Consider the following 15,616-nt stretch of genomic DNA (forward strand, 5'->3'; position numbering starts at 1 on the left):
CAGCCTCGGCTCGGCCTTGGTCCTGCCCCCCAGGCCTTGGCCACCTCTTTAAGCAGACAGAACGCCACGTCCTCACCAGAGCCTGCACTGTAGAGGAATAACAAACACTTCCCGCCATCCTCAAAGCCCCGGGAAGCCGGTATACAAGAGTTCACGCGAGTCTTTTTTCGACCTTACGTCACTTCCTGCGGAGACTGCCCCGGCTAAAGGTATACATCCGCCCGCTCCGACAGTCTTTTGGATAGGAGTGAAGCCACTTCCGGCCCTCATGGCGTCCTCCACAATCTCCTTCCGGGTGGTGGAGGCGAGCGCCCCGGATGTAGTACTGGCGAAAGCATCTTTCCTTTTCTTCCCCGCCTGACCCTGGGTTCCTAGGTGAGCACTAGTCGGCAAGACTGTTTGAATCCCTGCGGATTTGCGCCCTCCTTAATCTGTACGCCCAATCCAACATGGTCGAGCAGTCGCCGCGTGGAATTGAGGGCTCGAAGCACCTGGGGCGCCAGCTCTTGGGTCCGCCCGGCCTCTGAGGGCACTCGGGTGGGCGAGCTGGCCGAGTTCTGGACTCCGGACGGGTGGGGAGTGGTGACGCCGGGGGAGCCTGGCCCTCTCTCCTGGGTGGGCGTACCCACGGGGTCCACGCGGGGCGGGGATCCTTCGCGTCCCCTCCTTTGCGCGGCTCTGAATTGCCACACCGGTTCCAGACGCCCTGCCTGCAGCTCTCCTTTCAGGTGGTTTGGTGGTCCTTCCTCTCGAACGGGACCTGGCGCTTACCAAGAGAAGAGTTTTTGGTGCCTAGGCGCTCTCGCGGCCGACTCTCCTCACCTAGGTTCCTGACTCCATCCGTATCTTTATCCGAGGTCCCGCTGGAGGAAGGGTTCTGTCAGTCATGCCAAAGAGGAAAGTGACTTTCCAAGGTGTGGGAGATGAGGATGATGAAGATGAAATCAGTGTCCCCAAAAAGAAGGTGAGATGGTCAGGCTCCTAAGTTCTGTGGAGGACTGAGGGGAAATAAGAGGGAGGAGTCTGCTGGGAGGAAAGCCTCGAGAGGAAATAGAGGGTTAGTTTTCCCGGGTGCACTGGGTTTGGGAGGTTTCCAGCCTGGATACCGATCCTGGAATATTTGGGAAACTAGCCAGTCGATTGAATTTCTCATTTGCTGCTTCCTCCTCACAGCTGGTGGACCCTGTGGCTGGAGCAGGGGGTCCTGGGAGCCGCTTCAAAGGCAAACACTCTTTGGACAGTGACGAGGAGGATGATGATGAGGAGGGGTCCAGCAAGTACGATATCCTGGCCTCCGAGGATGTAGAAGGTGAGCTGTTCCCAAAGCGTTAGCTGTGCTGGAGGGCAAGTCTGAATATTGGAGGTGGGAGGCGGGCCTGTTTCTTTTTTGACTGCCTAGCATGGGGTCCCCATGTCTTTGGTGCAGGTCAGGAAGCAGCTACTCTCCCTAGTGAGGGAGGTGTGAGGATCACACCCTTCAACCTACAGGAAGAGATGGAGGAAGGCCACTTTGACGCTGACGGCAACTACTTCCTGAACCAGGATGCGCAGATCCGAGACAGCTGGTTGGACAACATTGACTGGGTGTGGCCCAGGAGCGGTCCTGGCTGGGCTGGGAACTGGAGGTGCCGGGCCTGGGCCCTGGTGGAAGTTTTGTGGGAAATACTAATTATCTTTCCCTTGTAGGTGAGGATCAAGGAACGGCCACCTGACAAGCACCAGGTGTCAGACTCGGAGGAGGAAGACAGCCTGGGTCAGACTCCAATGAGTGCCCAGGCCCTCCTGGAGGGACTGTTGGAGCTGCTGTTGCCAAGAGAGACAGTAGCCGGAGCTCTTAGACGCCTGGGGGCCCGAGGAGGGGGCAAAGGGGACAGCAAGGGGACCGGGCGGCCCAGCTCCCCACAGCGCCTGGACCGGCTCTCAGGGTTGGCCGATCAGATGGTGGCCCGAGGCAACCTCGGTGTATACCAGGAGACAAGGGAACGGCTGGCCATGCGACTGAAGGGCTTGGGGTGTCGGACCCAGGGCTCCCACGACCCCACGCCTCCACCCTCCCTGGACATGTTTGCCGAGGAAGTGACCGAGGGGGAGCTGGAAACCCCAACCCCTGCCCATAAAGGAGGTAAGTCTGGCGGGCACAGGAGGGGCGGTGTGGTCAGGAGACCGGGCGCCTGAGGCCCAAGTACCTTTGTTTTAGAAGCAGAGTCGGTGGGAGATGGTCTGATGGATGTGATGTGGGAGTATAAGTGGGAGAATACAGGGGACGCAGAGCTGTACGGACCGTTCACCAGCGCCCAGATGCAGGTAGGTCCCTCCTCCTCCGTCCTCCTCCTGCTCTGCCTTCCCCTTCTCCGTTCCTCCTCCTCCTCCGTCCTCCTCCCTCTCCACCCTCCCCCTCGCCTGTCACCTTTCCTCAGCTTGGTCCTCTCTTCCTGCAGACTTGGGTGAGTGAAGGCTACTTCCCGGATGGTGTCTATTGCCGGAAGCTGGACCCTCCAGGCGGTCAGTTCTACAATTCCAAACGCATTGATTTTGATCTCTACACATGAGCCTCCTAAGGGCCCAGCGTGGCAGCCCTCTCTTTCTCGGACTTGCCAGAGGAGGCTCCAGCTGCCCTGGGGAGTGAGGATCTTGGAAGCTACTTTTCAGCCAGTTTCCCTTTCCCAATAAAAGCCTGAGTGTGCATCAGGGCCTGGACTGTGCTGGTAGCCAGAAGCCGGGGCTCTTCATAGCTCCTGTTGGCCTCACCTGGTCCTGAGTGTTTCCTCCCAAGAGACTGCCTCAGGTGCTTCTCTGGTGTCTTGGACCACCTCAGATGTTTTCCCCCCTTGGCAGTGGTAGGGCCCGTGTGGTGCCCTGTGACTTGCCATGTTAAATTCCCTTCACTCTGTTCTCCCGCCTCCCCTGCAAGTCCTTGGTCTGCTGATCTTTGGCCTTTAGGACCTCCGATTCTCTGGCCTGGCGGCCCCCTTGCTCATAACTGGAACATTTGAGAGAGTTTGGGATCCTATTGGCAGTGCACAGGAGCCTCTTAAACACGGATTCTCCTCTCCCCAGTCTGATCTTTGTGGCCCTTGCAGTAGTTCCCGTAGCTCGTAGGTAAAGTGTGAACTTAGTAGTCCTCCAGAGCCACTTGGGCCCCCATGCACAGAGGGCCAGTGACTTCCTGGAGGTCACAGAGTAAATTAGGGAGCTGGCCCAGACCCAGTGAGCTGCCTCCCCTGACCTTTCTTGGCAGAAAGCTTTGCTTCCTTGGCCTCTCAGGCCCTGCAGCTTACATTTTCTGGGCTCCCACATCTCTGGCGTATGGCTGGTGCCTTGAGGAAACATCCCTGGACTCTTCCCCTGCCAGGAAGCCGAGTGCAGTGGAGGGCTGTGGGACAGACAGGGACCTAACAACAGTACTTCACACACACGCACACCCAGGGTGCTCTGTGCCCACCTCCCCTGTACACGAGAGGTACCCTGAGAGCTACAGACTAGCAGGACCAGGCTAGGAACTTGGAGAATAGGGGCTTTGGCTTGGTTGGGGCTGCTTGATGCAGAGACCTCCGACTTCTGTAACAATTAGGCCCTGTGTACTGCCAGCCTAGACCACGGTGTCTTTGACTTCGAGGAGCCCATTAGTGGTGAGACATCTCTTAATGTTAGTGTAAGGTGTTACTGGTTAAAGGATGGACTTGCTTTCGGGGATAGTAGAAGGGAAAAGCTGGTGTCTAGGGATGGGTGAAATCCTGCCGTGTCCGTAGCCCGAGTGAGTTCACAAGTGTTTGGTGAGATGGACACCAAGTGCTTCCCCTAGGTGTCCTCCAGGTTCCTCAGATTTGACCCGTCTGGAGCTGATTTCTTCCCCTTAACTGCTTTCTGAGTGCATTCGCTGTTGACATCCATGAGGGGGCAGAATATCAATCCCTAAAGATACCCACTCCTGACCCCAGACCCTGTGAATATTACGTTACACTTTATGTGGCAGAGGGAAGGGGGCTGTGCAGGTTTGGTGAAGTTGATTTTTTTTTTTCCTTAAATTTTTTGAGATGGGGGTCTCACTGTGTAGCCCTGGCTGACCTGGAACTCACAAGAGATCTACCTGCCTCCACCTACTAAGTGTTGAGATTAAAGGTGTGAGCCACAGGCTGAACAAAATTGAGAATCTTTGAAACCAGGAGATTACCTTTGATTATTGGGTTGGGACCATTGTAGTCACTGGGTCCTTATACTGGAAAAGGAACTGAGAGACTCCCAGCAAAAGAGCAGAGGACTATGTCTGAAAGGTGGAAGAGAGGAGTATGTGTCAGGGTGGAGAAACGGAAAATACAGAAGATGGGTTCTTCTCAGACGAGTGCAGTGCAGCAGTGATAAACCAACTTTGGACTTGTAACCTCCAGAATTGTAAGATAATAAATCTGTGGTAAGCCACTTGAGTTGTGGTCATTTGATAAAGCACCAGTGGGAAATGAATACACACCTACTTGGGGGAGCCGCGACCACCTTGGAATCCTATTAGTGCCTCACCACAGAGGTCTTTGTAGTTCTCCCATCTAAGCACCAGGCAGGCCCAGCCCTGCTTAGCTTTGGGATTGGACACAACAGTCAAAGTGGTATGACCATGGACTCGCTCAGCACGAAGCCAGTAATTGAGTGGGTTTTGGTTTTGTGGTGTTTAGTTTTTTGAGACAGGGTCTCTCTATACTCTGGCTGTCCTGGATTTCACTATGTAGACAGGTTAGTCTTGAACTTACAGAGTGTTCTCCTGTCTCTGCTTCCCAAGTGCTAGGTAAATTCCCTCCCTCCCCAATAATAAAACTACAATGTAATTAAAAAAAAAAAAGGGCTAGAGAGATGCCTGGGCAGTTAAAAGGACCAAGGTTTGATGCTCAGTACTTACACATTGGCTCACAGTCGTCTAACGTGGGTTCCAGGGAATGTCATGCTCTCTAGCTTCTGCAGGCATGAGGCACATATGTGGTACAGACAACATGTAGGCAAATCACCCATACACATAATATTAAAGAAACTGTTTAATTAAAACAACTGAGCTGTTTGACCTTAGCTGACGACTCCTTCTCTAGCCCTGGCGGCCTCCGCCAACACCGTCACTAGATTTGTGGGTGTTTTGGATAATTGGAACCATACAGTGTATGATCTCTTCTCTCTCGCTTTTTATACCTGTTTTTAGAGTTTATGCGTGGTGTAGTATGTAACTTTATTTATTTATTTTTGGATGGGCTTTTCTGTGTAGCTCTGGCTAGCCTGGAACTCACTCTGTAGACCAAGGCTTGCTCCGCCACCACGGCAGCCCCAGTACTTTGTTCTTTGTTGTTTGGATGGATGGCAGGTTACTATTACCTAGGCTTCATGTTTTATTTGGATTTTACTGGTTTTCCCCTACAGTCCAGTATTTTTATTCTTGAATGTGATGCAAGAGATGGAACCCAGGACTTTAAAAAAAAAAAACATTAGCCGGGCGGTGGTGGCGCACGCCTTTCATCCCAGCACTCGGGAGGCAGAGCCAGGTGGATCTCTGTGAGTTCGAGGCCAGCCTGGGCTACCAAGTGAGTCCCAGGAAAGGCGCAAAGCTACACAGAGAAACCCTGTCTCGAAAAACCAAAAAAAAAAAAAACATTAATTAATTGAGGATTTCATACAATATATTTTAGTTATATTCATTTCCCTTCTCCAATGCCTCTCATAGCCAGCCTTATTCCCTCCCCACCCAAATTTGACACCCCCCCCCCATCAAGTCCAGCTAGTGTTGCCCTCTCTCTGCAGTGGAGTGGACCCAGGGATTTGCATCTGCTGGGCAAACATTCTACCACCGAGGAGTTGCCCAGCCCAGTTGTGGGTTTGCCCTTTTGGTGTGGGGAGGGGTTTGGGAGAATTATAGTCAAGACTTTGTGTTAAGCAACTGCTTTACCACTGAGCAACATCCCTAACTCTTAACTGTGTTTTAAAAATTACATTTAATTGTGTGTGCACACTCACGCATCATTTTGTACATGTGGAGGACGGGATGGGAGTCACATGGGTCCTGGGATTGATCAGGTGGTTTGGCTTCATAGCAAATACCTTTACCAGCCGAACCATCTACTGGCCCCCGTTATAAAAATGTTGTATTTCTCAGTGCCCAGGCTGCCCTTGAATGACTCTTCCTGTCTCACCCCCTTGACTGCTGGAGTTAGGAGGTGGGCCATGCCCAGTTTCTTTTCTTTTTATTTAACACTGTTAATGGCTGCCTACTGCTCTTGAGATAAAGTCCCAAAGCTAGAAGCTGCTTGAGAAAGTCTTCCATTGTCTGACTCCAGCCCTGCTGCTGGTTTTTTTTTATTTTTTATTTTTTTTTCCTTTTCTTTTGCCTTCACCACACACCAGTCCCAGACTGCCGAGTGGAGCAGATAGTTTTAGACCCCCAAGCCTGGCCCGAGGCACTGTTTCCCTCTCTCCCTGTCCCCCTCCACCCCCACCGCCAGGGAAGATTTTTTCTTGTGTCAGTTTTTGAGGTTTCAGCCCACAGTTGCTGTGGACGGCCCTATGGTGAGGCTGAACTTCAAAGACTGAAAGAAAGCAGCTTACCTAGGAGCCTGTTCTCTCCAGCTACCAGGGAAAGACCAATCCATAGGGACTTACGTTGTGGAACATTAAAGATGTCTTACATCCATTTATGCTGTGGGATATTTTTTTAGTGATGTGAAGATGTGTTGCGTTCTTTTATGTTGCATTTGTTTAACTCTGTGAAGCCGTTACTTTGCCTGCCTAAAACACCTGATGGTCTAATAAAGACCTGAACAGTCAATAGCTAGACAGGAGAAAGGATGGGCGGGGTTGGCATGCAGAGAGATTAAACAGAAGGAGAAATCTGGGGAAGAGTGAGGAGCAGGAGAGAGGACATCAGGGGCCAGCCACAGCCAGCCATGGAATAAGAAGGAAAGAAAGATGTATAGAATAAAGAAAGGTAAAAGCCCAGAGACAAAACATAGTTAAAGAGAAATGGGATAATTTAAGTTAGAAAAGCTGGCTAGAAACAAGCCAAGCTAAGGCCGGGCATTCATAAGTAAGAATAAGTCTCCGTGTATTTATTTGGGAGCTGGATGGCGGACCCCCAGAGTAAACAAACAACTACAGACTTAGCTCTGGGCTTCCGGTTCCCACTCCCCACTTGCCAGCGTGGTGGCTGTTTCTTCACTGAGTGTGTAACTCAGATGTGTAATTCAGTAACTAAACCACTGTTTGGAAGGAGTCTGGTGGAAGAACCACCTCCACTCCCCTCCCACATTTCTTTCCCCAAAGCCCGCCAAACTCAGCTCCTCCCCCAGAGAGGCTCAAGACCACTCCCACAGGGTATATAAGCTGCATCGCAGAAAACAGACTTGTGGTTCTTCCCGTCTCTCGGCCCTGTCTCCTCTCTGAGGGGCTGGGAATCACCTGTGAACGTTTTACCCATTAAACCTGGGCTTTTCCTGATTCAGTCTGATTCTGTTTGCTGTGTTGGTGGAGAGGCCTTCAGGAGGCCTAAAACTTATCAACCACCTTCCCCACAGTGTTCTCCACTAGTTAGAGAGAGGGAGAGTGCTGATGACAGAGAAGATAAGCCAGCTTTTCCCTTCCGTGTTTCCAGAGGCAGACCAAAGAGAATGGGATGGCTAGGTGTGGCTCATACCTGTGACCCCAGCCCTTGTGAGGCCAGGGCAGGAGGATGAGGAGCCGAAGTTCTTGTGGGGCTGTTTGCTTTGCCAACTAGGAAGGTAAGGTGTCGTTTGGATGATGGTGTATAGACGTTTAAACCCAGAGGGCACTGGTGGGTGTCTTAGTTAATGTTTTCCTTGCTGTGATAAAAACATGACCTAAGCCAGGTGATGATGGCACACACCTTTATTCAGGAGGCAGAGGCAGATGGATCTCCGAGTTCAAGGCCAGCCTGGTCTAAGGATAAAGTTCCAAGACAGCCAGGGCTACACAGAGAAACCCTGTCTCAAAAACAACAAAACAAAACAAAAACCAACAACAAGACATCATGACCAAAAGAAACTTCTGGAGGAAAGGGTTTATTTCATTGCTTATTCTCAGGTCATGCTCCATCACTGAGGGAGGTCAGGACAGGAACCAGGGGGCAGAAACTGAAGCGGAGGCCATGGAGGATGCTGCTTACTGGCTTGCTCAGCCTGCTTTCTTATGGCATCCAGAACCAGCAGCCCAGGGGTGGGATGGCCTACACTATAGGCCCTTCCTATCAATCATCAACCAAGAAAATGTACTCCAGACCTGCCTACCGGCAAATCTTCTGGAGACATTTTCTCAGTTGAGAGTTCCTCTTCCCGTCAAAGTGACATAAAACTAGCAGTGAGTGAAACTTACTCCGTGGAGTATCCTGTGAGCAAATTACAAGAAGGGCTTAAGGTCAAAGATGTAGAGACACCATAGCATTCAACACACCCAACTCAGACTGCTGCCTCTCACCAAAGGAATAACAAGCCATGTGAGGCAGGGGTCTGGACGCTCTGGGTGAGGTCCAGGGTGTTGGATTCTGTCTTGGGCATCTGGAGAACCCATGGAGACAAGGACTAGAGTGGAAGTGTCCGAATGGCTAAAATAAACGGGATGGGGTGTGGTCAGACATACCTGTGATTCCAGCACTCCACAGACTGAGACAGGAGAGTCTCGAGTTTCAGGAAAGCCTGAGCTATAGAGCCCCCCAAATCAAACAGCAACCAAGTGTGCTGACACATGCTTGGAACCCATGTTCCAAGGAGGTGGAGGTGTTGTGTCTACGTCGAAAGACCACCACAGAGCCGATATCTGGTGCAAGACACACAGGGCTTTATTGATAACAAGCAAGCCTGGGCTTGGTCCCTGTCAGTGGGTGGTCCTTGACAGTGGGTGGAGGAGGACGGCCCTGAGCTCTCAGGGTGAGGGGTTTTTAAAGGGAAAAGCCACAAGCAGGGTGGTACAAGCCTTTGTGTCATAAGACTGGGTAAGGATATGTGACCTTTGAATTTACTGGTTGGGGGTTACAGTTATCATTTTGGGGGCATGCCTGGACAAGTCCCAGGCTCTGTCCTTGAGCTGCCATGGGGGCTGGCTGGCCTCGCACATTCACACTGACCCATGCATGTAGCTCTAAGTTGGTGAGGGGTCCCAGACAGTAAACAACTGGCTGAACCTTGAGCAGTCAGAGTACGTGCAGAAATGGAGTTACTGCAAGGACTATGTCTTTTGTTCATGGCCCTCCCAGAGACTGCTTGCTCAAATCTAGGAAACTGAAATTGAGGCCTGATCTCTGACAGAAGACTGACAGCCAGTTATGGTCTGCTTGGTCCTTTCAGAGGCAGGAGGATCAGGAATCAAATCATCCTTAGTTTACGTGGCAGGTTTAAGGACAACCTAGGCTACATGAGATCTGCCTTAACACCACAAACTAACGAAACCCAACTAAGCAAAAAATGAGTGGTTTTGTTCCACAAGCCAGGCAGGTTGGAGGGGTCTTAATGTCAATGTCTTTGACACACTCACCATTCCTTCCCACATGAGGAGGCTCCAGAGCCACGACATTCATCTGCTGGATTTTGGTATATTTGTTTTGTGTGTGTGTGTGTGTGTGTGTGTGTTTGGGGCGAGGGGGGGGGGAATCATTGTTCAAGATTTTACTTGTTTTCATGTGTATACATGTTTGCATGTATGTCTGCACCATGAGTGTGTAGTGCTGCCTTTGGAGACCAGGAGAGGGTGTTGGAGTCCTGCAAAGTGGAGTTACAGATGTGAGCCACCTGTGGGTGCTGGGAGAGCCACCCAGGCCCTCCATAAGAGCAGCCAGGGCTCTTTACTGCTGAGCCAGCTCTCCAGCCCCTGCTCTTCATTTTTTTAAATCAGTATCTTTTGTTTTGTTTTGTGTCTGTCTCTCTAAGCCACCACCTGGACCCTCTCCCTGCAAGGAAACCCAGAGCCTTGAGCGTGCTGAGGTGCTAGGCAAGCTTCTGAGGTGCCTTGTCCAGTTTTATCTAGTCATGTGCCATTTAAGAATTGGGGTTGTCAGGCTGGGCCACCACGCCTTTAATCCCAGCACTCGGGAGGCAGAGGCAAGTGGATCTCTGTGAGTTCAAGGCCAGCCTGGTCTACAAAGTGAGTTCCAGGACAGGCACAAAGCTACACAGAGAAACCCTGTCTCAAAAAACAAAAAAACCAAAAAAAAAAAAAAAAAAAAAAAAAAGAATTGGGGGTGTCAGGCTGGAGAGTTGATACAGTGATTAAGAGCACTGGCTGCTCTTACAGAGGACCTGAGTTCAATTCCCAGCACCCACATGGAGGTGCACAACCCTCTGTAACTCTGGCTTTAGGGCAGTTGTTCTCAACCTGTGGGTCATGACCCTTTGGGAGCTGAAGGACCCTTTCACAGGGGTCACCTAGGGCCATCAGAAAACAGAGATATTTACATCACAATTCATATCAGTAGCAAAATTACAGTTAAGTAGCAATGAAAATAATTTTATGGTTGAGGGGTCACCACAACATGAGGAACTTTATTAAAGGGTCACAGCATTAGTAAGGTTGAGGTCCCCATGCGGCCTCCACAGGCAGCAGGCACACAGGAAGAACACAGATATCCATACAGACAAAACCTCCATGCACATAAAATAAAATGATAAAACGAGTGGGGGGCACCATCTCAGCAGCACCTCATTAGGTGATTGCTTTTTTCTTTTTTATACGATCTGCTTTGTTGTGCGGACATTACAGAGCGTTACCACACACACCTAAACGGTGTAGCCTGTTACACACTCACCAGTGGGTCCCGTGCGGCAGCGCTGTATGTGTGAGTGTGGTAAATGACATGGACAAGTGTAGGCAGGGGGAGCACGTTTGCCTAAGCACAGAACAAGACCAGGAAAGATGCCAGGCAAGGCCTTAATCCCAGCCCTCGGGAGGCAGAGCCAGGTGATCTCTGCGAGTTCGAGGCCAGCCTGGGCTACTGAGTGAGTTCCAGAAAAGGCACCAAAACCAAAACTACACGGAGAAACCCTGTCTTGAAGAAACAAACAAACAAAAAAAGATGCCAGGCAAGTTACTAGGTAAAAATAAACCTAGACACGTTCAGGACCATCTGATCAAAGCCCACAGATGGCCTCCCGAGGGTCCTGGGGGAGGTCAGACGCCCCACCTCCACATGGATGGATGCAGAGCAGCTGTGGACAGGAGGGTGGTGGAGACCTCCTCACCGCCAGTCTCCCAGAACGGCCCGTCTCCCCACAGGAACAGGAATTATTCGCTCCTTCATGTGTCTTTCCTTTGTCCTCCTCTCTCTTCTCCTCCTGCCTTCCTTCCTTCCTTCATTTTTTTTTTTTTTTGACAAGGTCTCATTCTGGTGTCTGGGTTGGTTTAGAATTCCTGTTCCTCCTGCTACAGCCCTACAAGTCTAGAATGACAGCTCTGTGTCACCCCAATTCTCTCTTTCTCTCTTGTTTTTTTGAGACAGGGTTTCTCTGTGTAGCCCTGGCTGTCCTGGAACTCACTCTGTAGCCCAGGCTGGCCTCAACTCAGAGATCTGCCTGCCTCTGCCTCTCAAGTGCTAGGATTAAAGGGGTGTACCACCACTCCCTGGCCTCCCTCTATTTTTAAAAAGTGTTTGTTTATCTATCTATCTATCTATCTATCTATCTATCTATCTATCTATCTATCTATCTATCTGTTTATCTATCTGTCTGTCTGTCTGTTTATCTATCTATCTATCTGTCTGTCTGTTTATCTATCTGTCTGTCTATCTATATATCTGTCTATCTGTCTGTTTATCTATCTATCTATCTATCTATCTATCTGTCTGTCTGTCTATCTAGTTCGTGTGCCCGCGCACACGTGCATTGTACCAATGTATGTGCTCACTACTGCACGTGTCTGGGAAGTCAGGGGCAGCAACTGGGGCTTTTCTACCCCGTGTGCCTGGGTAGCGAAAGGTAGTCACTTTTGGCAACAAGCTTCTTACCCACTCTGTAATCCCTTGGATTCCTGTGCCACCACATTTCTTGGGTTTTTAAAGATTTGTTTATTTTTGTATATGAGTGCTTTATTTGCATGGATGCCTACATGACAGAAGAGGGCATCAGATCTCATATGATTGTGAGCCACTGTGTGGTGCTGGGAATTGAACTCAGGACCTCTGGTTGAGCAGCCAGTGCTCTTAACTGCTGAGCCTCTCTCCATGCCCTGTTTGTTTTTAGACAGGGTCTCTCTCCATAGCATTGGCTGGCCTGGAATTTGCTCTGTAGACCAGGTTGTACTCAAACTCAGAGATCCGCCTGCCTCTGCCTCCTGAGTGCTGGGATTAGAGGCAAGTGCCACCGTGCCTGGCTTTTGTTTTTGAGACAAGATTTCTCTATGTAGCTTTGGTTGGTCTGGAACTTGCTATGTAGACCAGGCTGGCCTCGAACTCACAGAGATCCGCCTGCCTCTTCCTTTTGAGTGCTGGGATTAAAGGTGTAAATTACCATGCCTGACCTCTGGGCTTTGTTTTTATTTTTCAACTGATTTCTTTGGTGTCCAAACCTAACCCCGCTTTGTGTCCCTAGTCAGCGAGCGGCGGCGGCAGCGGCAGGAACGGGCTTGGGAGAGACAGCTTTCCACTGACCACCCTGCAGTTCTCCCTGAAGGTCAGCAGGGGGCGCCATTCTCCGTGTCTGTGAATGTCCTGCAGTGTATGCTAGCGACAGGTGTGGGGAGAAAAGCAGTTTTGGGAGACTGGCTGTGACCACCATGGTAAGGCCGCCTGAAGCCTTCCTGTTACCAACTCTCTGCCTCCATGTAGAGGTGGAGCATTTGAGCTCTCCCTCTGGAGGTCTAAAACCTGTGGAATGGTCCTTAGACACTGGAGATACAGCGGTTGTGAGTTGCCATATAAGTACCGGGAGTTGAACCTGGGTTCTCTGAGAGAACAAGAACTCTTAACCATTGAGCCAACTCTCTTGACAGGATTATTCCTGAAAGTGCCCTAGTGATCATGCGTTTAGGCCTAGTAGTGTGCGTGGAGACATATCTGCACACATTTCATGAACATCTGTGTAGCGTGAATCTTAAAGAGTTTTATTAATAAAATCAAGCCTGAGCCAGGTATTGGGGTGAATGCTGGAAGATCAGAAAAGCAGAACAAGCCACAGCCACCTCACCTTGCCAATTCCTCAGCTGATCCTCTTTCCTCAGACTGGAAGCCTCTGAGTCCTCATCCAGAATGGATCTCAGCTGAACTGCTGCTCGAAAGCCTGAAAGCTTAACCAGCACAAAGCTTCTAGTTCCTGGTTTTCACGCCTTATATACCTTTCTGCTTTCTACCACCACTCCCTGGGATTAAAGGCTGGCTTTCTGGGATTAAAGGCGTGAGTCACCATGCTTGGCTATATCCTTGAACAGATGGATTTCTGCCTCTGGAATGCTAGGATTAAAGGGGTGAGTGCCACCATTTTCTAGCCTCTGTATCTAGTGGCTTTTCTGTCTCTGACCCCAGATAAGTTTATTAGGGTGCACATTATTTTGGGGAACACAATACCACCACACATCTGCTCTTGACAGGAGGGATTGCTATATAAATGTCACCCTCCCAGTAGCGCATCCTGAGGGAAACATAAGGCTTGCTTGGGCCAATAGCTGTGCGCAAGAGGCATAGACCTATTTCAGTTTCTCAGTTGTTGGAGACATGGTCTGCTGCAATTACAGGCAGACGTCATCATCCCAGCCTGCATCAGAAAGCTCCAGCCCCCACCTGCCACTCCTTTATCAGTGCCAAAGATGGAGCCCAAGGCCTTGTTCATTTTTTTTTTTAAAGATTTATTTATTTATTATGTATACAGCATGTATGACTGCAGGCCAGAAGAGGGCATCAGATCTCATTACAGATGGTTGTGAGCCACCCTGTGGTTGCTGGGAATTGAACTCAGAACCTCTGGAAGAGCAGTCAGTGCTCTTAACCTCTGAGCCATCTCTCCAGCCTGGCCTTGTTCATTCTTGACAAGCACTCTACCCTCAGCCCAGAAGTGTTTTCTTTCTTCCTTTCTTTTTCTTTCTCTCTCTTTCCTTTCTTCCTTCTTTCTTTCTTCATTTTTTTGAGACAGGGTTTCTCTGTGTAGCCATGACTGTCCTGGCACTCAGTTTGTGGACCAGGCTGGCCTTGAACTCAGAGATCCTCCTGCCTCTGCCTCCGAAGTGCTGGGATTAAAGTGCACCACCACTTCTCGGCTAGAAGTGGTTTTTTGACCCCAGGTTTGGGTAGGCCCCTATAATCCTTGTACTTTCAGACTAGTGCTCACAATAGGCTCCCTCAGAGGTCGGAACCCCGGAGGAAGACATATCCCCAGGACTGAGCACTGTCCCAGGCACTGTGATAGGTGGTCACTAAATATTTGCTGACAGGGACACTTAGAAGGGATGCCATGAGACAGGGGGGTGGCTATGAGTGGATGCTGTGGGATGGAGCCCAGGCCTGTACTGGTCCACAGTGTCAGCAAATCAAGACTGGCCAAGTGGACCAGAACCAACTGAGAACTGAGGTGGTAGTGCAGATATGGAACCTCAACACTTGGGAGGCTGAGGCAGGAGGATAGCTCTGAGGTCAGACCAGCCTTGGCTCCAGAGTAAGATCCTGTTTCAGACAAGAAACACCAAGTAAAGGTCTCTGGAAACTTCCTGTTCCAAATGCAGTGAGCTTTATCCCAGCCCGTCCTTCAGCTGTTCCTCCTTATTCCAGGCTCCAGCTGGCATTTTTATGTCCTTTCCTTTTTTATTCAGTGTGAAGATTCAGCATGAATCTTAGAAGGTTTTATTAATAAAAAACAAACCCAAGGCCAGTTATTGGGGTGAATGCTGGAAGATTAGAGAAGCAGAACAAGCCACAGCCACCTCACCTTGCCAATTCCTCAGCTGGTCATCTTTCCTCAGACCGGAAGCTTCTGTGTCCTCATCCAAATGGACCCAGCTGGACTGCTGCTAAAAGCCTAAAAGCTTAACCAGCACTGGTTCCTGGTCCTCAGGCCTTATATACCATTTTGCCTCTTGCCATCACTCCTGGGATTAAGGCTCACTTCCTGGGATTAAAGGCGTGAGTCACCATGCTTGGCTGTTTCCAGTGTGGCTTTAAACTCACAGAGATCCAGATGGATCTTTGCCTCCCAAGTGATAGGATTAAAGGTGTGTGTGCCACCATTTTCTGGTCTCTATATCTAGTGGTTGTTCTGTTCTCTGACCCCAGATAAGTTTATTAGGGTGCACAATATTTTGGGGAACATAATATCACAATTCAGTTCAAATTTTTCTAACCTTCCAAGTGTACATCAAAGCAAGCTAATCTCTACCTTTCCTTTTATTTTAAGCAATTTCGTCTCAAGTCTGGGGAGTCCAAAGGGATGCACACTAGGGACACCTTTGCTGCCTGGCTCAGGAGCCCAGGCAGGCACAGGGAGGGCTACTTTTGAGTAAGTATTCATGACCTGACCACAGTAAAGATAATGTCGTCTAACAAAAAAGGGGGCTGACCTAGTTAGAAATAACCAACATTCCATAGAGCCCTGTCAACCCCACCAGGAAGGATCAACAAAACAGCAAGCTAAGAGAAACGCAGAGGATGTCAATCTACTTTTTGTGGTTTTATATT

At 50.0% G+C, this 15,616-nt stretch overlaps 1 protein-coding gene across 2 annotated transcripts; it reads left to right on the forward strand.

Annotated features, from left to right (window-relative positions):
- Nucleotides 1–278: 278 nt before the first annotated feature.
- Cd2bp2 (CD2 cytoplasmic tail binding protein 2) lies at nucleotides 279–4,416 on the forward strand. 2 transcript variants are annotated; one of them, XM_028885554.2, is made up of 7 exons: nucleotides 279–375; nucleotides 858–964; nucleotides 1,174–1,309; nucleotides 1,427–1,584; nucleotides 1,687–2,122; nucleotides 2,198–2,304; nucleotides 2,439–4,416. In XM_028885554.2, the coding sequence occupies exons 2-7, from the start codon at nucleotides 887–889 to the stop codon at nucleotides 2,547–2,549; spliced, it is 1,026 nt and encodes a 341-aa protein (XP_028741387.1). In that variant the 5' UTR covers nucleotides 279–375; nucleotides 858–886; the 3' UTR covers nucleotides 2,550–4,416. The 2 variants fall into 2 exon arrangements, with proteins under 2 accessions (XP_028741387.1, XP_037066345.1); XM_037210450.1 differs by lacking the exon at nucleotides 279–375 and having other exon boundaries at nucleotides 443–964.
- The last annotated feature ends 11,200 nt before the right edge of the window (nucleotides 4,417–15,616 follow it).

Source organism: Peromyscus leucopus, chromosome 1 (assembly GCF_004664715.2).
Source record: "Peromyscus leucopus breed LL Stock chromosome 1, UCI_PerLeu_2.1, whole genome shotgun sequence".
Classification (NCBI taxonomy): Eukaryota; Metazoa; Chordata; class Mammalia; order Rodentia; family Cricetidae; genus Peromyscus; species Peromyscus leucopus.

Bases quoted from the DNA above. Each gene is read 5' to 3' on its own strand.
- Cd2bp2 (XM_028885554.2), top strand. From the start codon at position 887: ATGCCAAAGAGGAAAGTGACTTTCCAAGGTGTGGGAGATGAGGATGAT. The intron at 1,310-1,426 runs GTGAGCTGTTCC...TCTTTGGTGCAG, and splicing joins GGCCTCCGAGGATGTAGAAG to GTCAGGAAGCAGCTACTCTC. The intron at 2,305-2,438 runs GTAGGTCCCTCC...CTCTTCCTGCAG, and splicing joins TCACCAGCGCCCAGATGCAG to ACTTGGGTGAGTGAAGGCTA.